Source organism: Heteronotia binoei, chromosome 15, assembly GCF_032191835.1.
Source record: "Heteronotia binoei isolate CCM8104 ecotype False Entrance Well chromosome 15, APGP_CSIRO_Hbin_v1, whole genome shotgun sequence".
Taxonomy (NCBI): domain Eukaryota; kingdom Metazoa; phylum Chordata; class Lepidosauria; order Squamata; family Gekkonidae; genus Heteronotia; species Heteronotia binoei.
In genome coordinates this window covers 596,334-614,563 of record NC_083237.1, presented here as the reverse complement: position 1 = coordinate 614,563, position 18,230 = coordinate 596,334, and the positions used below count along the sequence as shown (strand labels likewise).

At 56.4% G+C, this 18,230-nt stretch overlaps 2 protein-coding genes across 2 annotated transcripts; both read right to left on the bottom strand.

Moving 5' to 3' along the window:
* Nucleotides 1-890: 890 nt before the first annotated feature.
* On the bottom strand, nt 891-5,764 carry PSMB6 (proteasome 20S subunit beta 6). Its single transcript, XM_060256284.1, has 6 exons — nt 5,555-5,764; nt 4,129-4,196; nt 2,397-2,528; nt 1,418-1,547; nt 1,179-1,323; nt 891-1,087 (listed from the first exon to the last, which is right to left on the bottom strand). The coding sequence occupies exons 1-6, from the start codon at nt 5,624-5,626 to the stop codon at nt 960-962; spliced, it is 675 nt and encodes a 224-aa protein (XP_060112267.1). The 5' UTR covers nt 5,627-5,764; the 3' UTR covers nt 891-959.
* Nucleotides 5,765-10,318: 4,554 nt separating this feature from the next.
* On the bottom strand, nt 10,319-16,304 carry GLTPD2 (glycolipid transfer protein domain containing 2). Its single transcript, XM_060256285.1, has 4 exons — nt 16,202-16,304; nt 12,380-12,483; nt 11,967-12,142; nt 10,319-10,841 (listed from the first exon to the last, which is right to left on the bottom strand). The coding sequence occupies exons 1-4, from the start codon at nt 16,302-16,304 to the stop codon at nt 10,319-10,321; spliced, it is 906 nt and encodes a 301-aa protein (XP_060112268.1).
* Between the last annotated feature and the right edge of the window lie 1,926 nt (nt 16,305-18,230).

Sequence of the window (18,230 nt, the reverse complement as noted above, 5' to 3'; positions counted from 1 at the left end):
AGTTCTTCTTCTTCTCCCAGATAAGAGTCCACACACTTAACCACTACACCAGGGGTGGCCAATGGTAGCTCTCCAATTTTTTTCTTGCCTACAACTCCCATCAGCCCCAGCCAGCATGCCCAATGGCTGGTGCTGATGGGAGTTGTAGGCAAAAAACATCAGGAGACCTACCATTGGTCACCCCTGCACTACCCCAAGCAGCCCCACCCCCCTGCAGAAGGAGAATTCGGTCCTTCAGTTGCTCCTCCCCAGCCCTCCCCCAAGGCCCTGCACAGCTGAGGGTAGCCTCTGGGAAGGCAGCCAAAGGCCTCTGTTGGCCCTCCTCTTTCCCCCCCAAACAGAAACCCCCAAAAGAGGGGGAGGGGAGCTGGCAGCGCACCTGTAGCGGGGGACAGAAGAACCAAGCTCCACCTTCAGAATAGCAGGCCAAAGCTCCACCCCCCTCCCCTTCAAACCTTCCAGGAGCTTTTTTACTTCTCTTTGAGCCCCCTCCGGCTGGAAAACAATAATCCCTTTGGGAGGGGTTGCAGGAGACCCTCGTGCATTTAGGGCTGCCAACTTCCAGGTAGGGCCCAGAGTCCTCCCAGAATTACAATTAAATCTCCAGGCTCCCGAGATGAGTTCTCCTGGAAGAAACGGCTGCTTCAGAGGGCAGACTCCTTGGAAGACCCTAGAGAACAGCCCCCACGCTGAGCTTCCCCCCAGCACCCCCTTCACACCTGCAGGAAGTTCTCAGGACAGAGGGGGCAGGGAGCAAGCAGTGTGGGAGGCACAGGAACCCGTCACAGGCCAGCACCTCAGTCGCTCCCCTCACACTCCATGTGCCCTCAGAGACCTCTGCTCTGCCCCCCCCCCCCAGACAGGTGTTTGAGACAAAGAAGACCACTCAGTTCTTAGACATTCCGATTTTAATAAAGTCCTCAAGCCCTAAACAGTGCTCTTGGGGGGCACCCCCCATTTCAGTGGGAGGAGAAGCGAGGCAGCTCGTTGCCCAAAATGACCTTGCGTTCCACACCGTCCTTTGTGATGGCAGCCAGGCGGATGACGCCCCCGCTGGAGCCGTCGCGATCCATGGCCAGGGAGAGGGCTGCGAGGAAAAGGCAGGAGCGTGAGGCTGCCCGTCTAGACGCTGGCTGGCTCCCCCCTCCCCCAGCCAAGGAGACCCCTCCCCACCTCACCGTTGGCAGTGAAGCTCAAGCACTCCTCCTTGGTCATGCCGGGCTTGTAGGAGGCATCAACAAAGCCGTAAATGTAGGAGCTGCCGGAGCCCCCGATGGAGAAGGGCTGCCGCACCATCATCCCCCCCATGGGCACAGAGTATACCTGCAAGACAGAGGGGCAGAGAGATGCTTGGGCTCTTGAACTGGGACAGGAGCCCCTCTCCCCAGCAGCCTGAGCTGCAGCCCCTGCAGTTTACCTGGCCTCCTTTGCGCTTGTCCCAGCCGGCCACCAAAATCCCAGCTGTCAGGTCCTCTCGGTACCGGTAGCATGCCTCCTTGAACAGGTTAGCTGCCGTGTGCACCAGGGGGCGATCGTCCAGCTCAATGCTGCAGAATATGGGGAAGGGAACACACCACGACACAAGTCACCTTCTCTCTGTTTATTTTTATTTATTCTGTACATTTATAGTTCGCCCTTTCCCGTGAAGGGCTCAGGGCAGATTCCCACAAGCTAAAACATTAAAGCCAACAATAAAACATCAAAATAGTTAAAGCAATCAAACCAAAACAATTAAACCCCAAGGGTTTGATGATGGAGCCTTCCATAATGCCTAAAATAATAGTTTGCTCTCTTAAGGGTCAACTCCTGAATATTCCCAGCTCTGCTCAGGAGAGTTCTCAATGGAGAGCAATCTCTGGTATTGGGTCCAGATGGCTTAGAATGGAAGCCACAGCGGTGGTCCTTACAGCAGGGAGGGAGGGAGGGAAAGGAGTTGGCTCTGCTGGCACAGAAGCATGCTACTAACATGGGGTCCTTCTCCCTCTTGCCAAACAGACTTGCAAGGGAAACAGGACCCAAAGGTATGCGGCCACTTTGAAAGCAGCACTGCTAAATATCAGCTGATCCAGAATACTGCAGGATGGAGACCAAGAGAAACCTCAAAGAAAGAAGCTTGTTTCTGCCTCAGTTCACTATCTTCCTGCAGAGCACAGAAGCAAAATCGTGGGAGCTCTGCCAACACGTTTCATGCTGATCAGGCTGCGAGTTCCTGTCATGTAGTATCCGTTACTGAGAGATGCTCCTGAGAAGGCTGCGTGCGAGACCCTCCCCAGCGGCCGGTGCTCAGAGACAGACTGCCCCTGAACAGGCAGGGCCCACTCCCTCTCCGGCTGCAAGCACTTCCGTCACCAAGCATGGAGCTCCCTGCTCCTCCCCAGAGAAGAATCGGGCAGTACCTGTGGAAGCCCAGCTGGTAGGTGACGGCCTCAGCAATGGCCTGTGTATCAGCCGCTGAGCCTGACCGGCAGCAGAAGATGTGCTCGTGGATCTGCGTCAACTTGTCTGTGACTCGGTTAGCAATGTAGGAGCTAAAATAAGCAAGAAAAGACCATCAATAGCCTTCTGCCCAGCCTGCCCAATGAACCCCAGGCACAACTAGAGGGTCTAGTGTCAGTCCGGCTACCACAAAGCAGAGCTCTGCCCTCTGCGTCAAATGGGGCCCTGCAGACCTCTCAGCTGCACAAGAGGAAGCCACAAAAAGATACTGCAGCCTCTGCTCTCCCCTCCTGCCTTTCTTCCCGGTAGGAACCCTGAAAAAAGGGGAAGGAGCCACCCGCCCTGAGCCTGCTCGGAGGGACAGAAATCCCATGAAATGAAGCATTAAAGCAAAGCCGGCAGCTGCAGGATGATGATTTCTCCAGGCACCACCCACCCCCCACGCTCCAGAACGGAGGGACGCCTCAGGGGCTGGAGGGTGAGATGCTTCCCCTGCAAAATGCCCCACTGGGGCACAGAGCTTCTGATAAGCACCAGGCCAGACGAGGCCAACATGCAGAGCCAGAGGCCAACCCAGAGTCAGTTTAAAAAAGCCTATTTGCATAATGTAAACCACACAACACTCGGCAATTAACATGTTGATTAACAGTGCAATGGGGGGGGGAGCACTCAGGGACCCAACTGATCTGTGTGTCGGCACAAGTCCCAAATACGCCAGCAGCACCAGGGCCCCAGAGCCTCTGCTGCCCCCAGGAGAGGACAGGGTGTGTGTGTGTGTGTGTGTCTGTGGCAAGCCAACTTTCCATGCAGCCCTTTGACTCCTTGCCTTGCAGTTGTGTGTGTGTGTGTGTGAGAGAGAGTTCTAAAAACACAGCTGGTGCTTCTGCAGCTGCATCCACAGCCTCAGCATGGAGGTGGGGGTGGAAGGAGGGGCAGGGCACTGCAGGCCAATGGGCATGGCCAGAACATGGCTTGCATGGGGCTGGCGGGTTGCAGGAGGGGAGAGGTCACACTTCTCATCCTTTGGCTGCACCCAGCCAGGGGCTCAGAGCCTCTGCCTACCCTTGCCATTGCTGATTCTTCTCCCACATGTGCATGGGGGATGGTATCTCCCTTCTACCTCCCCCACGGAGTGTGCCACATTCACCTGCACATCTGGGTGGTACAGCAGGGTGTGTGTATGCGCGTGGGGCTGGGGCACACTGAGTCCTCCTTGGGATGTGTGCCCAGGTAGTTCTTTCTCCCCAGCATTCTCCCCCCACAAAGTTGCACTGAACTCCCCCACCCAAAGGGGACCTGTGATCCTGAGGAAGCCCCACATCCAGGCTGGGAGTGGTCCCTCCCCCAAAAGGCAGGGATAGAAGGACTTTGGAAGCTCCATCCCTACCTGTGTCTGAAAATCTCATTGATTTCTCCTGAGCTCTAAGCCATCTAGGTGTTTCTCTCTCTGGCTTCCCTCTCTGTAAAATCTTTCCCAGAAGCCCTGAAATCCCATTTAAAAAACCCCTGCAACTGCCCTTTCTTTCACATGCCAGCGTTCTGCCTACCCCTTCCCTACACCATAAACCAAAGATGGCTCTTAGCGCAAAGATATAATATTCTTTTTTGAACAGCAATAATTGGTTTCTGTACTCAGCCACATTTCGCTCCAGAGACATGGAGCACGACACCTGTGTGAAATCGCTCTCTCACCCAGTGGTGGTCCTGGAGTCGGCGCCGATGACGACGCCATCATCAAATTCCACAGCCATGATGGTTGTCTGGGAGGAAGGAGAAGAGAAGGGTCAGGAAAAAACAAAACAGGGAGGCAGATCAGGCTGACAAGCAGACCGCCAGGCCCAGCTCTCCAGGGACAGGCCTTCACCAGCTGCAGCACTGAAGGGAATGTCCCACTGGCCTTCTGTTTTTTGGAGGCTGGGCGAGCTTCAGCTCTCCATTGCTCCTACCCCATCAATAACACCCCTCACTTTCTGGAATATTACTCCCCCCTGCCTCCATGCAACTTTCCTTCTTCAATCTCACCCTGTAATGATAAACAGCATTTATTTATTCAGAGTATTGCGTCTCCTGAAAATCTGCCTTTGCACTCCTAGAAGAAGCATAGAGTCACAGAGTTGGAAGGTCCCATACAAGCCACCAAGTTCAACTCCCTGTTCAATGCAGAATCAGCCTACAGCAGGGGTGGCCACATCTGGCTCTTTCATACATACTGTGTGGCTCTCAAAGCTCCAGCCACCCCTCGGCTGGCTTTGGAGAAAACATCTGTCTCTTTGAATTGTTTCTCAGAGCCAAGCCAGCTAGAAGCTTGGAGAATGCATTTAGTTTAGTTTTAGTTTAGTTTATTTGTAATTTGTATCCCGCCCTTCCCACCAGGTGGCTCAGGGCGGCTTACAGAATATAAAATCTAACATAGGAGTATAAAAATTTGAACATTTCACACAGTTTACATAGTTAAAACATTAAAAACATACAGCAATCATTATAAAAACTACACTCAGTTAAATTTCAAGTGCCAGATTAGTTGTAAGCCAGCCGGAAGAGGACTGTCTTACAGGCCCTGTGGAATTGAGCGAGATCCCGCAGGGCCCTTACCTCTTCCGGCAGCTGGTTCCACCAGGAAGGGGCCATTACGGAGAAGGCCCTATCCCTAGTAGATTTCAAACGGGCTTCCTTTGGCCCGGGGACAACAAGGAGTTAAAGTTGCTTTCTTTCCACCCCTCCCCCCCCATCTATTGGTCTGCCTGCTTGCCTTGCAGCTCTCAAACACCTGACATTTATTCTACCTGGCTCTTCCATTAAGCATGTTTGGACGCGGCTGGCCTACTGAATCCCTGTCCTGTGTTTGCCCAGAGTGTTTGCTTGAAGACTGCCAGCGAGGGGGAGCTCAGTAGCCGATTCCACTGCTGAACAAGGCTTTCCCTCCTATCCAGCTGGTCCTCTCCCTCGCAGCCCTTCTAAGGGAGCCACCCCGTCCCTTCTGAACCTTCCAAGCCCCTCCTCCTCGCAGGGCTTCCTGGTCTCCTCGTCCACCCCTTAGCGAGACCCCCCGAGGAGAGCCCTGCTGGACCTGAGACTACGGAAGCCCTGCGGGGTCAGACCAGGGGGCGTGGCTTCTCACCCCGGTGGTCTCCGCCTGACGCGTCCAGTCCGGGCTCGCCCCCCGCATCGCCATCGCCACCGCTGCCGCCATCTTGGACACTGCCGCAAAAGCGCCGATGCATCCCGAGAGGGGCCCCGGGAGCGCGCGCTTTACGGCACCGGAAGCAGAGTCGCTTCCGCTTCCGCCACAGAGTGGACCAGGCTAGAGCGGCAGGAGAGAGAGAGAGAGGGGGGGTTTCCCGCGCTCGCTTTGGGAACATCCAGTCCAAGGCCGGGAGGGGGCGCTGTGGGGAAGGAGGCCGGCACCCAGTGCGCACGCGCGTGGACTGAGTCTCAGGAGCCCAGCGGTGAAGCTGCAGGACTGCAGTCCTAAACTCTGCTCACGACCTGAGTTCGATCCCCGGCGGAAGCTGGGTTTTCAGATCGCCGGCTCCAGGTTGACTACGCCTTCCGTCCTTCCGAGGTGGTGAAAGGAGTCCCCAGCTTGCTGGGGGGAAAGTGTAGATGACTGGGGAAGGCAATGGCAAACCACCCCGTGAAAAGTCTGCCGTGAAAACGTTGCGAAAGCAACGTCACCCCGGAATCGGAAACGACTGGTGCTTGCACAGGGGACCTTCCCTTTTCCTTGTTTATTTGAAGAGCCCCGTGGCGCAGAGTGTTAAAGCAACAGTACTGCAATACTGTGGTCTGAACTCTCTGCTCATGACCTGAGTTTGATCCCAACGGAAGCTGGATTCAGGTAGCCGGCCCAAGGTTGACTCAGCCTTCAATCCTTACGAGGTCGGTAAAGTGAGTACCCAGCTTCCTGGGGGGAAAGCGTAGATGACTGGGGAAGGCAATGGCAAACCACCCTATAAAAAGTCTGCCGTGAATCGTTGTGAAAGCAACATCACCCCAGAGTCGCAAACGACTGGTGCTTGCACAGGGGACCTTTCCTTTTACAACATATTGATCAACATCCAAATGTTATAATGCTTCAGTTTCACAAAATATATTGTATTTCATGTCTGTGTTGAAAAAAGAAGTCCAGTCCAATAAAGGTCTCAGATGCCATAAAGACCCGGGTTTCCTGTTGAGGCCGATTTCTGCCCTGCCCTGGGAAGCCTCCCTCCCTCCGTGGATTGTCCTGCTTGGGTCTGTCTGGCTTCTCACGGGGAAAGGAGGAGGAGGGCAGGGTCAAGGGCAAGCAGGCTGGCTTCCCAGGTGAGCTGCACGGGGTCTCAGCAGCCTTCTCCTCCAGGGAGGCCGAGGTGAGGTGGGAGCCCCATCCATCATCAACTCCCACAACTGGAGCTCTCTGTGGGTGCAGCAGAATGGAGAAGAAGAAGAAGAAGATATTGGATTTATATCCCGCCCTCCACTCCGAAGAGTCTCAGAGTGGCTCACAATCTCCTTCCCCTTCCTCCCCCACAACAGACACCCTTTGAGGTAGATGAAGATATTGGATTTATATCCTGCCCTCCACTCCGAAGAGTCTCAGAGTGGCTCACAATCTCCTTTCCCTTCCTCCCCCTCAACAGACACCCTGTGAGGTAGATGAAGATATTGGATTTATATCCCGCCCTCCACTCCGGAGAGTCTCAGAGCGGCTCACAATCTCCTTTCCCTTCCTCCCCCACAACAGACACCCTGTGAGGTAGATGAAGATATTGGATTTATATCCCACCCTCCACTCTGAAGAGTCTCAGAGCGGCTCACAATCTCCTTTCCCTTCCTCCCCCTCAACAGACACCCTGTGAGGTAGATGAAGATATTGGATTTATATCCCGCCCTCCACTCCGAAGAGTCTCAGAGCAGCTCACAATCTCCTTTCCCTTCCTCCCCCACAACAGACACCCTGTGAGGTAGATGAAGATATTGGACTTATATCCCACCCTCCACTCTGAAGAGTCTCAGAGCGGCTCACAATCTCCTTTCCCTTCCTCCCCCACAACAGACACCCTGTGAGGTAGATGAAGATATTGGATTTATATCCCACCCTCCACTCTGAAGAGTCTCAGAGCGGCTCACAATCTCCTTTACCTTCCTCCCCCACAACAGACACCCTGTGAGGTAGATGAAGATATTGGATTTATATCCCGCCCTCCACTCCGAAGAGTCTCAGAGCGGCTCACAATCGCCTTTCCCTTCCTCCCCCACAACAGACACCCTATGAGGTGGGTGGGGCTGAGAGGGCTCTCACAGCAGCTGCCCTTTCAAGGACAACCTCTGCCAGAGCTCTGGCTGACCCAAGGCCATTCCAGCAGGTGCAAGTGGAGGAGCGGGGAATCAAACCCGGTTCTCCAAGATAAGAGTCCGCACACTTAACCACTACACCAAACTGGCTCTCTACAGAGAGAAGAGAGAAGGACAGCAGCTCAGCCCTGGGTGGCGGGAGGTGGGCGGCTCGACTAGGCTGATCTTTGCTGTGCTCTGAGAGGCCTCTCTGTAGACAGGAGTGGCAAGCAGACTTCTGATGAGGTTTCACATGACGCTGCCCCCACTCCTGATGCAAGACCTCGGATTTCTCTCCCCCGCCCCACCCGTTGCAGCCGCTGAGGAGCTTAGAGTCCTCTATAAACAGTCTCGGATTTCTGCCTCAACTAGACTGGAGTTTTACACCTGCTTCCGCATGAAGAGAAGAAGAGGAGATTGGATTCCTACCCCACCCTCACTCGGAGCCTCAGAGAGCTGACAGTGTCCCTTCTTCACCACAGACACCCTGTGAGGCAGGTGCAGCTGAGAAAGCTCTTTTGAGGACTCCTCTCCAGAGAACAGTTCTCCTTTATTGCCACCTTGAATGCAGAAGCAGCGGGGGCTTCCACACCGCAATTTCCCCCCTTGTCCCTTCTGCACAGCCTTCGCTGCAGACCCTCTTCAGTGCCTCTGGGGGTGGGGCATCGTGGCTGCCATCGTGCCATACCTTATCTTTCTTCTTCATGCAAGCACGGGTGGATAATATCAGGAAACATCCCCCCTTGCAGCTTCCTTTCTCCATTGCTTTCTTTCCCCATAATGAGAGGACCCCTCCTCCCCTCCCCCCCGCCAGCCCGCCCAGTCTGTCAGATCTCAGAAGCTCAGCAGAGTTCTTGGCCGGGGCAGGCCAAGCCAGGCGATGGGCAGCCCCCTCACTCCATCCCTTGCCTTGCCTGCAGCGTCAATCACCAGAACTTGGCTGTGACTTGATGGCAAAGAAGAAGAAGACGCTGTCACACTTTCTCCCTGATGCCGCCACAAAAAAGGCTGGATACTTAATTTTTTTAAAAAGAAAACTGGGAATTCAGAGGAACTAAGCAGGGCACCAATAGGGGGTGGGGCTTCCGCACACTTGTAGCCGCCCCCCCCCCGGCCTCTCAGGGTTCCACAGGCTTGTAAGGCTGAGCTTTCCCATCAGGCCTTTCCCTGTGAAGGGTATTTTTGGGGGGGGGGGGGTTACAGTTGGATTCACTGCAATCAGTTATAAATAATTTGCTTTGCACCGTGGTGCAGAGTGGTAAAGCAGCAGTACTGCAGTACTGTGGTCTGAACTCTCTGCTCACGACCTGAGTTCTGTCCCAGCGGAAGCTGGTTCAGGTCGCCGGCCCAAGGTTGACTCAGCCTTCCATCCTTCCGAGGTCGGTAAAAGGAGTCCCCAGCTTGCTGGTGGGGTGGTGAAGTGTAAAAGACTGGGGAAGGCAAGGGCAAACCACCCTGTAAAAAGTCTGCCTTGAAAACGTTGTGAAAGCAACGTCACTCCAGAGTCGGAAATGACTGTTGTTTGCACAGGGGACCTTTCCTTTCCTTTCCTTTCCTTTCCTTTCCTTTCCTTTCCTTTCCTTTCCTTTCCTTTCCTTTCCTTTCCTTTCCTTTCCTTTCCTTTCCTTTCCTTCTCTGGGTTCCACAGGGCTTGTAAGGCTGAGCTTTCCCATCAGGCCTTTCCCTGTGAAGGGTATTTGGGGGGTGGGGGGTGGTTTACAGTCGGATCCACTGCAATCAGTTATAAATAGTTTGCTTTGCATACTCCATCTTTTATACTATTTTATTATCTCCCTTTAGAATTGCTGTGAGCCCCACTTTGTGGGCGAGGAGCAGAATATAACTGGAAATAAATAGCGGGGGGAGGGGAGCCCCTGATGTGCTTGGGGCTGCCCTGGGTGGGGTGGCCAGAGACCCCGCAAGCCCTCATGGGGAGCTGGGAGGAGCAGCAGAGGGTGTGGGGAGGTCTGCTTCTCCACCTCCGCAAGAGCCCTGGCAGGAGTAACCAGCAGTGGCCCTTGAGGGCATCAAGGAAGCATCTCGTGGCGGCTTCTGCAAGAGCCAGTCTGCCAGGGAGGAGGGGGCCCAGGAGAGGCCAAACCAGCCCCCTGCTCAGTTAGAAGGCTGGGGAAAGGGTTAGTGCTTTAACGTGTGTGTTCGGGCGGGGGGGGGATTGTCCAGTCTTAAAATGTATTAATGTTAATTTAAATGTATTCACATATCCATGAGTTAATAAATACCAAGTTGCCAGCTCTGTTCTTGTTTCTAGCGTCACTGGAGCACACCCCCACCCCTGCAGCTCAGGGTCTCCGTCTCCTCCGTCTTGGCTGGCATCTGCCCGGGTCAGAGGGGTGGTGGTGGTGCCCAGTCCATGCTTGAGAAGAAGAAGAGGTCAGAAGAGCCACCGGCAGTGGTGGGTGGAGCAGCCGGGCAGCCATTCTCCAGTGGCTTCTGTGCATTCAGGCAGCGGGGAGGGGGGGAGGCTGCTCTCCTCCTCGTCCTCCTCCTCTGGGCCAGGAGTCTTGAAGAGGTGCCTGCAGAGGGGCCCCTGGAACAGCTCTGGACATCTTCAGGGGAGCCACAGCATCTGGTGGGCAGAGTACACCTCCTGGGTGCGGTTGTAGACGTGGCTGAGGGCCTGCACCGTGGCCCGGAGTGAGGCGCAGGCGTGCTGGCCCTTCTCCACGCAAAGGACGCTGTAGAGCTCCCGGCGGGAGGGCATGGCCATGAAGGCCAGGGCAGCCGCCTGCCGCACCCACCAGCTGTGATAGGGGGCCAGGGCCTCCTGATAGGCAGCGGCGCACAGCTGGGAAGGGGGCCCGCCCTCGCTGCTCTCCAGCTTGCCCAGGAAAAGCTCCAGCCACCTCAGGGCCCGGTGGAGGCGCAGCAGGGTCCGGCAGCCGGAGGGGGGGCGGCCAGCCGGCAAGGAGTGGAAGTCCACCAGGCCCCCGGCCAGTTCGAAGGTCACCATGGACTGGAGGCTGCGGTAGTGGAGGCCCTGCTGGCCGGAGTGGTACTCCTGCATGATGGAGATCTTGCTCCAGGTCTCCCGCGAGATCAGCCCAAAGGCCGTCCCCAGGGAGTCGATGAACCTGCAAAGAACACAGCGGCAAGGCTTGCAGACATGTTCCCGCGGGGTGGGGGGCTTCCTCGCCCTGCAGCACAGCCTCCACCCCTCACGGCTAGGATGGCCTACTCCTGCTGGCAGCAGCTCTCCAGAGTCTCGGGGTCTTTTTAAGAGGAGGTGCTGCTGCCCAGGGATGGCCCCGGCCGGAGCTGCTGCAGGCCAAGCAGAGACTCTCCCCGGAGGGCCCCTCCTAGCCCAGAACAGACTTCTTCTCTCAGGACCAGCAGGGAGGCCCAAGTCTGCCCTGAGCTACTTGAGTGAGTCCGAGGCGCATGACCCAACTGTCAGACAGACAGACCCAGGCAGTGTGGGGGGTGGCGCTTCCTGTTTCCCTCCTGCCCCATTTCGCCAGTGGAAATAGCAGCTCCGAAGGGGGGGGGGGCTACTAACCTCCTAGTCTTAAAACTGATGTCCAGCTAATTTCCCCCCTGGAGAAAATGGTTGGTTTGGTGGGTAGGCTTTTTGGCATTAGACCCCCCCCCGAAGTCCCTCCCCTTCCCAAACTCTGCCCTCCCCAGCCTCCAGCCTTGAAACCTCCAGGAATTTTGCAGCCGAGGTTGGCAACCTGACCTTAGTCGGGGGTTTCTTGCCCCTCCTCTCTGGCCGCATACGTCAGCAAAGCACGGGTGAGCAGAGCACAGCTACAGACTGGGTGGCTCTCGTTGGTCAGCAGAGTTGGGCCAAGTGGACTGGGAGGGGGTCGACTGTTGGGGGGGGGGGCGGGTGTGGAAGTGACACGTGGCTCTGCCACAGATGTGGCCACTCTGCCTGACCACGTCTCCTGACTCCACAGGAATGTGGGATTCTGCGAAGAGATCCTGCCACGGTCTCTCTCCATCCCACCCCCCTGCATGTCATTTATTTACTTCATTAAACCCTCCATTTCCTCCCATGTTCTCTGCTTCTCCGCTTTATCCACACAACCACCCTGTGAGGTAGTCTAGGCTGAGAGGATGTGACCAGCCCAAAGTCTCCCAGCCAGCTTCCCATGGCTGAGTGGGGATTTGAACCTGCGTCTCCCAGCTCCTAGGCTGTCCCTCTAGCCCCGCCCCCCTCCCGCTGCAGGGGCTCCAGACCCTCCCCTACGTACTTGGCCAGCTCCTTCCAGCCGCTGAGGTATTCCCGGAGGAGGAGGTCCCCGCCGGGGGTGAGGCTGGCCGCAAAGGCGCTCTGCAGGCACTGAAGGCGGAAGGGCTGCTCCTGCTGCTCGCACAGGGGGGGGCGACCCCTCAGCAAGGGGGACGGCTTCGGGGTCTGCGCAGGCTGCTGTGTGGGGAGGAGAAGGACAGAGTCACAAGAGGGCAGCTTCGCCCCCATTCCCGCTTAGGAGAGCTGCTGCCGCTGGACTTGGGAGAAAATGGACCGCTCACCCCTGAAGCCCTGCCTGGGCGGCCACCCTGTCTCCTGGTCAGGAAAGCGGGGAGGGGGCTTCCTGACGTGTGTCCCTGGCTCCCTGCAGCAGCTCCCAAGACTCCCAAGGGGGTTTCGCTGGATACCAAACACGGGGAGGCTCACCTGCTTTCTGGCTTCTTCTCCAGGGGCTGCTGGGTCCCCCAGCCAGCGGCAGGGCCGCCCCCCCCAAATGCAGGCTGAGTGAGGGAGTTCTGCTGCGGAACAGGGGAGAGAAGGGAACAGAAGAAGAACAGAAGAGAAGCCCTGTTAAATCAGGCCAGTGGCCCCTCCAGTCCAACACTCTGTGTCACACAGTGGCCAAAAAACCCAGGTGCCAACAGGAGGTCCATCAGTGCAGCCAGAACTCCAGAAGCCATCAGTGGGGCCAGAACTCCAGAAGCCCTCCCACTGTGTGCTCCCCTCCCAAGCACCAAGAATACAGAGCATTCCTGCCCCAGACATAAGAACATAAGAGAAGCCATGTTGGATCAGGCCAGTGGCCCATCCAGTCCAACACTCTGTGTCACATAAGAACATAAGAGAAGCCATGTTGGATCAGGCCAGTGGCCCCTCCAGTCCAACACTCTGTGTCACAGAAGAACATAAGAGAAGTCATGTTGGATCAGGCCAGTGGCCCCTCCAGTCCAACACTCTGTGTCACAGAAGAACATAAGAGAAGCCCTGTTGGATCAGGCCAATGGCCCATCCAGTCCAACACTCTGTGTCACATAAGAACATAAGAGAAGCCATGTTGGATCAGGCCAGTGGCCCCTCCAGTCCAACACTCTGTGTCACAGAAGAACATAAGAGAAGCCCTGTTGGATCAGGCCAAAGGCCCCTCCAGTCCAACACTCTGTGTCACACATAAGAACATAAGAGAAGCCATATTGGATCAGGCCAGTGGCCCCTCCAGTCCAACACTCTGTGTCACACATAGGAACATAAGAGGAGCCCTGTTGAATAAGGCCAATGTTCCATCTAGTCCAACACTCTGTGTCACATAAGAACATAAGAGAAGCCATGTTGGATCAGGCCAATGACCCATCCAGTCCAACACTCTAGGTCACATAAGAACATAAGAGAAGCCATGTTGGATCAGGCCAATGACCCATCCAGTCCAACACTCTGTGTCACACATAAGAACATAAGAGAAGCCATGTTGGATCAGGCCAATGGCCCATCCAGTCCAACACTCTGTGTCACACATAAGAACATAAAAGAAGCCATGTTGGGTCAGGCCAATGGCCCATCCAGTCCAACACTCTGTGTCACACATAAGAACATAAGAGAAGCCATGTTGGATCATGCCAATGGCCCATCCAGTTCAACACTCTGGGTCACATAAGAACATAAGAGAAGCCATGTTGGATCAGGCCAATGGCCCATCCAGTCCAACACTCTGCGTCACACATAAGAACATAAGCGAAGCCATGTTGGATCATGCCAATGGCCCATCCAGTTCAACACTCTGGGTCACATAAGAACATAAGAGAAGCCATGTTGGATCAGGCCAATGACCCATCCAGTCCAACACTCTGTGTCACACATAAGAACATAAGAGAAGCCATGTTGGATCAGGCCAATGGCCCATCCAGTCCAACACTCTGTGTCACACATAAGAACATAAGAGAAGCCATGTTGGATCAGGCCAATGACCCATCCAGTCGAACACTCTGTGTCACACATAAGAACATAAGAGTAGCCCTTTTGGATCATGCCAATGGCCCATCCAGTTCAACACTCTGTGTCACACATAAGAACATAAGAGAAGCCATGTTGGATCAGGCCAATGACCCATCCAGTCCAACACTCTGTGTCACACATAAGAACATAAGAGAAGCCATGTTGGATCAGGCCAATGGCCCATCCAGTCCAACACTCTGTGTCACACATAAGAACATAAGAGAAGCCATGTTGGATCATGCCAATGGCCCATCCAGTTCAACACTCTGGGTCACATAAGAACATAAGAGAAGCCATGTTGGATCATGCCAATGGCCCATCCAGTTCAACACTCTGGGTCACATAAGAACATAAGAGAAGCCATGTTGAATCAGGCCAATGACCCATCCAGTCCAACACTCTGTGTCACACATAAGAACAGAAGAGAAGCCATGTTGGATCAGGCCAAAGGCCCATCCAGTCCAACACTCTGTGTCACATAAGGGAAGCCATGTTGGATCAGGCCAGTGGCCCATCCAGTTCAACACTCTCTGTCATACAGTGGCCAAAAAACCCAGGTGCCATCAGGAGGCCCATCAGTGGGGCCAGAACTCCAGAAGCCCTCCCACTGTGTGCTCCCCTCCCAAGCACCAAGAAGACAGCATCCCTGCCCCAGACAGAGTGTTCCATCTATACCCTATGGCTAATAGCCACTGATGGACCTCTGCTCCACGTGTATAAGAGGAGGAGGGAGTCAGACTCACTCAGCAAGGCCCAGGGTTGGCCCGGCTGTTCTGGGGCAGAAGTGCCAATCTGGGAGCCCTCCCGCCAGTGCCCCCTCAGGAGGGCATGCACGCAGGAGTATTCATTTGCCTGGTGAGCGTTGCACGGCCCATCCACAGAGGCTGCCCAGCCGAGAGTTGCTTCCCACAGCCGATTTGAGGCCAAGGTCGGAAAGGAAACTGTTCTCCTGAAACGGCTGCCTGGGAGGCGGGCTCTGGGGCATTATAGGCTGCTGAAGCGCCAGGAATTTCCTGCCAGGAGTTGGCATCCCTGTGTGTGCCTGCAGAGTCCACCTATTCACAGAAAGCAAGCTGGCCCCGATCCTGAAAGCACAAGAAGTGCAAGCAGGCAAGGACCTCACACCACCCCAGAGCATTGCAACGAGGCCTGCTGGCGACTGGGCAGGGGGCAGTCTGGGGCTGGAGAGACAAAAGGCCATGCGGGGGGCAGAGAGTGGAGGCCGCATACTGACGAAGACGCCGGTGCAGGCTTGGCCAGACCCTTGCGGGGCAGATCCTGGTTTCTCCCGAACAGCCTGGGGTGGGGGGTGGATGTGGGGAAGGCGCAGGCAGGACCAGGGGTCTCCAGCCCCCGTGAGCCAGGAATCCTCCCGACCCCTCAGGGTGCTCACAGCCACAGAATGGCAGCTGGAGGAGGTGGAGCCAACCTCAGCATGTCCGAGAGTGATTCTTCTCCAGTGTTTGGTGCAGAATCCCTGCTGAGCAGGAAGCTTTTAAAATGAAGGCCTTGGTGAAATACGTGTCTTTGCACATGTGCACGCAGCCCCTTCTCCAGAGCGGGGGGGGGGGGGGAGGGGGAGCTGCAGCAGAAGCAACTTTTTAAAGATCTGCACAGCCCATCAGACTTCCAGCGGCCAATTAGAAACCCTGCTGGGCAACAGGCTCACCTGGCCCCTCCCACTTTTCAAAAATCCGAGGGGGAGGCACCAGGCAAGGTGTTGGGGGGGGGGGCTGGTGCTCACGGGCACCAGAATGGGGAGTCCTGAGGCAGCCAACTGGGGGGGGGTGAGAGGGGCACCTCCTCCTGCCCACTAATGCTGCGGGGGTGGGCAAAAGCCCCCAGATCACTGCCTCCCCCCCCCCCCCGCAAGGGCCAATTCCGAGGGAGCCCCAGGGAGGTCTAGAGGGGGTGAGGCCTGGGGAAGGGGATTAGGAGACCTTCAACTCCCTCTGCCAGCTGCAGACTAGCTGTAATTCCAGGCAATCTCCAGGCCCCAGCTGGAGGTTGACAACCCAGTCTCCCACTTTATCGGGGGGGGGGGAGGGCTGTGAACGGAGCCCAGGGCACCTGCCCCTGTTGCCTGCTACCCCAGATCCCCTGCCCCAGTGCAGCCCAGGCGCCAAGGCCCCTTCCCCACCGCTAGACCCCCAAGCGCAGCACCTCCCGCCCAGCTGGCTTCCCGAGTGGAGGAAGGCCCCAGAGGTTTGGGGGCTTGTGTGTGGGCCCCCCATCTCCCGCAGGACTTACGGAGGTGTGAGCCAGAGAGGTAGAGGAGGAGGAGGAAGAGGGCCACCCCCCCAGGGAGAAGGAGGCGGCAGAGGTGGGGGGAGGCCCACGCAGGAGTCCCCATGCCCGCCCGGCAGCCTGGCGCTTCGCTCTCGGGATGAGCCCTTCCCTCACTCCGCACCCGGACCCTGTCCCTGCCTGCGGTGGGGGAGATAAGGCCTGCTTATCAGGATGGGGCAGGGGTGGGGCGGCAGAGCACCTTTGGAAGGAGAGTGCCCCTGACCTCAGGCAGAAGGCGTGGGGCTCATCACGGCCTAGCTAGCATCAGTGCCCCCGCTCTCTTCCAGGCAACATGAAAAAAGCAGGATGCCTCTGAGCACGTCCAGAGTGCTTTTCTTTCACCTGGGAAGACAGAGGACTCCGTGCCCAGGCAGGTGTGGGGCCTGGTGCCACGGATGCCCCCCCACCCTGTGCTTTAATTGGCAGGGAAAGGAGGGAGGGAGGGAGGGGGGAACCACGGTCTTTTGCTTGATGTCACAAGTCACTTATTATCAAGAGGCTTTTCTCTGGGCAGGGGGGGTGCTCATTTCCCCCCTTTCTGCAGAACAGGCTGGGTGAGAAAGAAGTCCCTGCGGTCGCTTCCTGCCCTCCGATGCCTTCCAAAGAGCCGTTGCCAGCTGCCGGGGGAGAAAGCGCTCCTGTCCCTTTGGCAGAGACGGAAGGAAGGTGCTGTTCTTTACCAGGTGGTGTGCCTGAGCGCCCCTTTCAGCCTGTGGCCAGAGGCCGGCCATTTCCCGCTCCAGGCCTGCTGGAACCCTACAAGCAACTACATCTGAGCACTCCCCCCCCCCCCATACCAGTTGCACTAATCCTGGCTATAGCCAAGTGCACCTTTAACACCAACTAAGCTTCATTCAGAATGTCAGCTTTCTTTCCTAGGCTCCACTGGGAACTGTTTGCAGAGGGTGGGGGGGTCCTGAGCAGGTTAATTATCAACACGCCTGGCCGGCCTTTGCCCCCAAGGAAGAGGAACAGCTAGAGGAATGAGGCACAGTGGCAGAGGCCTGCATGGGCGGGGGGGGGGGGGAGCTGCCACTCAACCCCCTGCCCCCTCCCCATTGCAGGTGCTGGGACAGACGCGTCCTTGCTTGGCCTCAAGAGCCACGGGAGGTGGGAACCAGGCCTCACAGAGCACAGGATGCTGCTGCGTCATCAGCTGGTGCCGATTCTGTGACAGATGATGGGAAGGAGGGCTGCATCAGGGCCTTGTTCTCGTGGCCCCTTCTGACACACCCAGGGAAATGCCGCTTTGGGGGTCAAGCAGCAATTTTTCTCCTGGCTGGTTGAGCCAGGGATCCTGGAAGGGTTTCCCCACCCCGCATCTCCTGGGCATAAAGCAGGGGTCCCTGGGGTGTGTGTGTGTGTGGGGGGGGAGGTACTTGTGAATTTCCCGCATTGTGCAGGGGGTCAGACTAGATGACCCTGGAGGTTCCTTCCATGATTCTAGGAGGCAGACTGGCTCTCTTTTCAAGCCCCCAAGGGGTGCTGCCTGGGAGGTGGGGGCAGAAACTTCCCAGGCAACTTTTGTCCCTGGTCATTTGTCAAAAGAGAAGGCGCTGGAGCATCTGACCAGCACCTTGGGACCTCAGGAATGGAGTGCCCCCCCACCACCAAGAATCACATGGCTCTGTCATGTCCCCCCCCTCACTTTTAGGGGGTGTTGGCATCTGTCAAGCACCATTATGCAACATCTGGAAATGAAGCACCTAGTTGTAACCCTTCCCCTCTATGTTATCTGGAATTCTTTGATTTTGTCCTTTGGAAACTCTGCGCTTAGTGGAAAGTAGCATGGAGGAGGGTCCCTGCCCTCTTCCCCTCCCCCCCATAAGAGGTGGCCCATTCCCACCTCTGCCATGGTAGCTGCAGAGGCTCCCAAACTCCAGGTGAGGCCTGGAGACCTCCCAGAATTCCAAGTGATCTCCAGCCTGCAGGCTGGGCGTGGAGTGGGGGGTCACTGAGGGTGTGTAGGAGGGGAAGTACTTGTGCATTT

Coding starts and splice junctions, on each gene's coding strand:
- PSMB6 (XM_060256284.1), bottom strand. CDS start 5,626: ATGGCGGCAGCGGTGGCGATGGCGATGCGGGGGGCGAGCCCGGACTGG. Junction 2,529..4,128: donor GACTCCAGGACCACCACTGG/GTGAGAGAGCGA, acceptor TGCTTATTTTAG/CTCCTACATTGCTAACCGAG. Junction 1,088..1,178: donor CTTGAGCTTCACTGCCAACG/GTGAGGTGGGGA, acceptor TTTTCCTCGCAG/CCCTCTCCCTGGCCATGGAT.
- GLTPD2 (XM_060256285.1), bottom strand. CDS start 16,304: ATGGGGACTCCTGCGTGGGCCTCCCCCCACCTCTGCCGCCTCCTTCTC. Junction 12,484..16,201: donor CCTCTCTGGCTCACACCTCC/GTAAGTCCTGCG, acceptor CCTGTTCCGCAG/CAGAACTCCCTCACTCAGCC. Junction 12,143..12,379: donor GAAAGCAGGTGAGCCTCCCC/GTGTTTGGTATC, acceptor CTCCCCACACAG/CAGCCTGCGCAGACCCCGAA.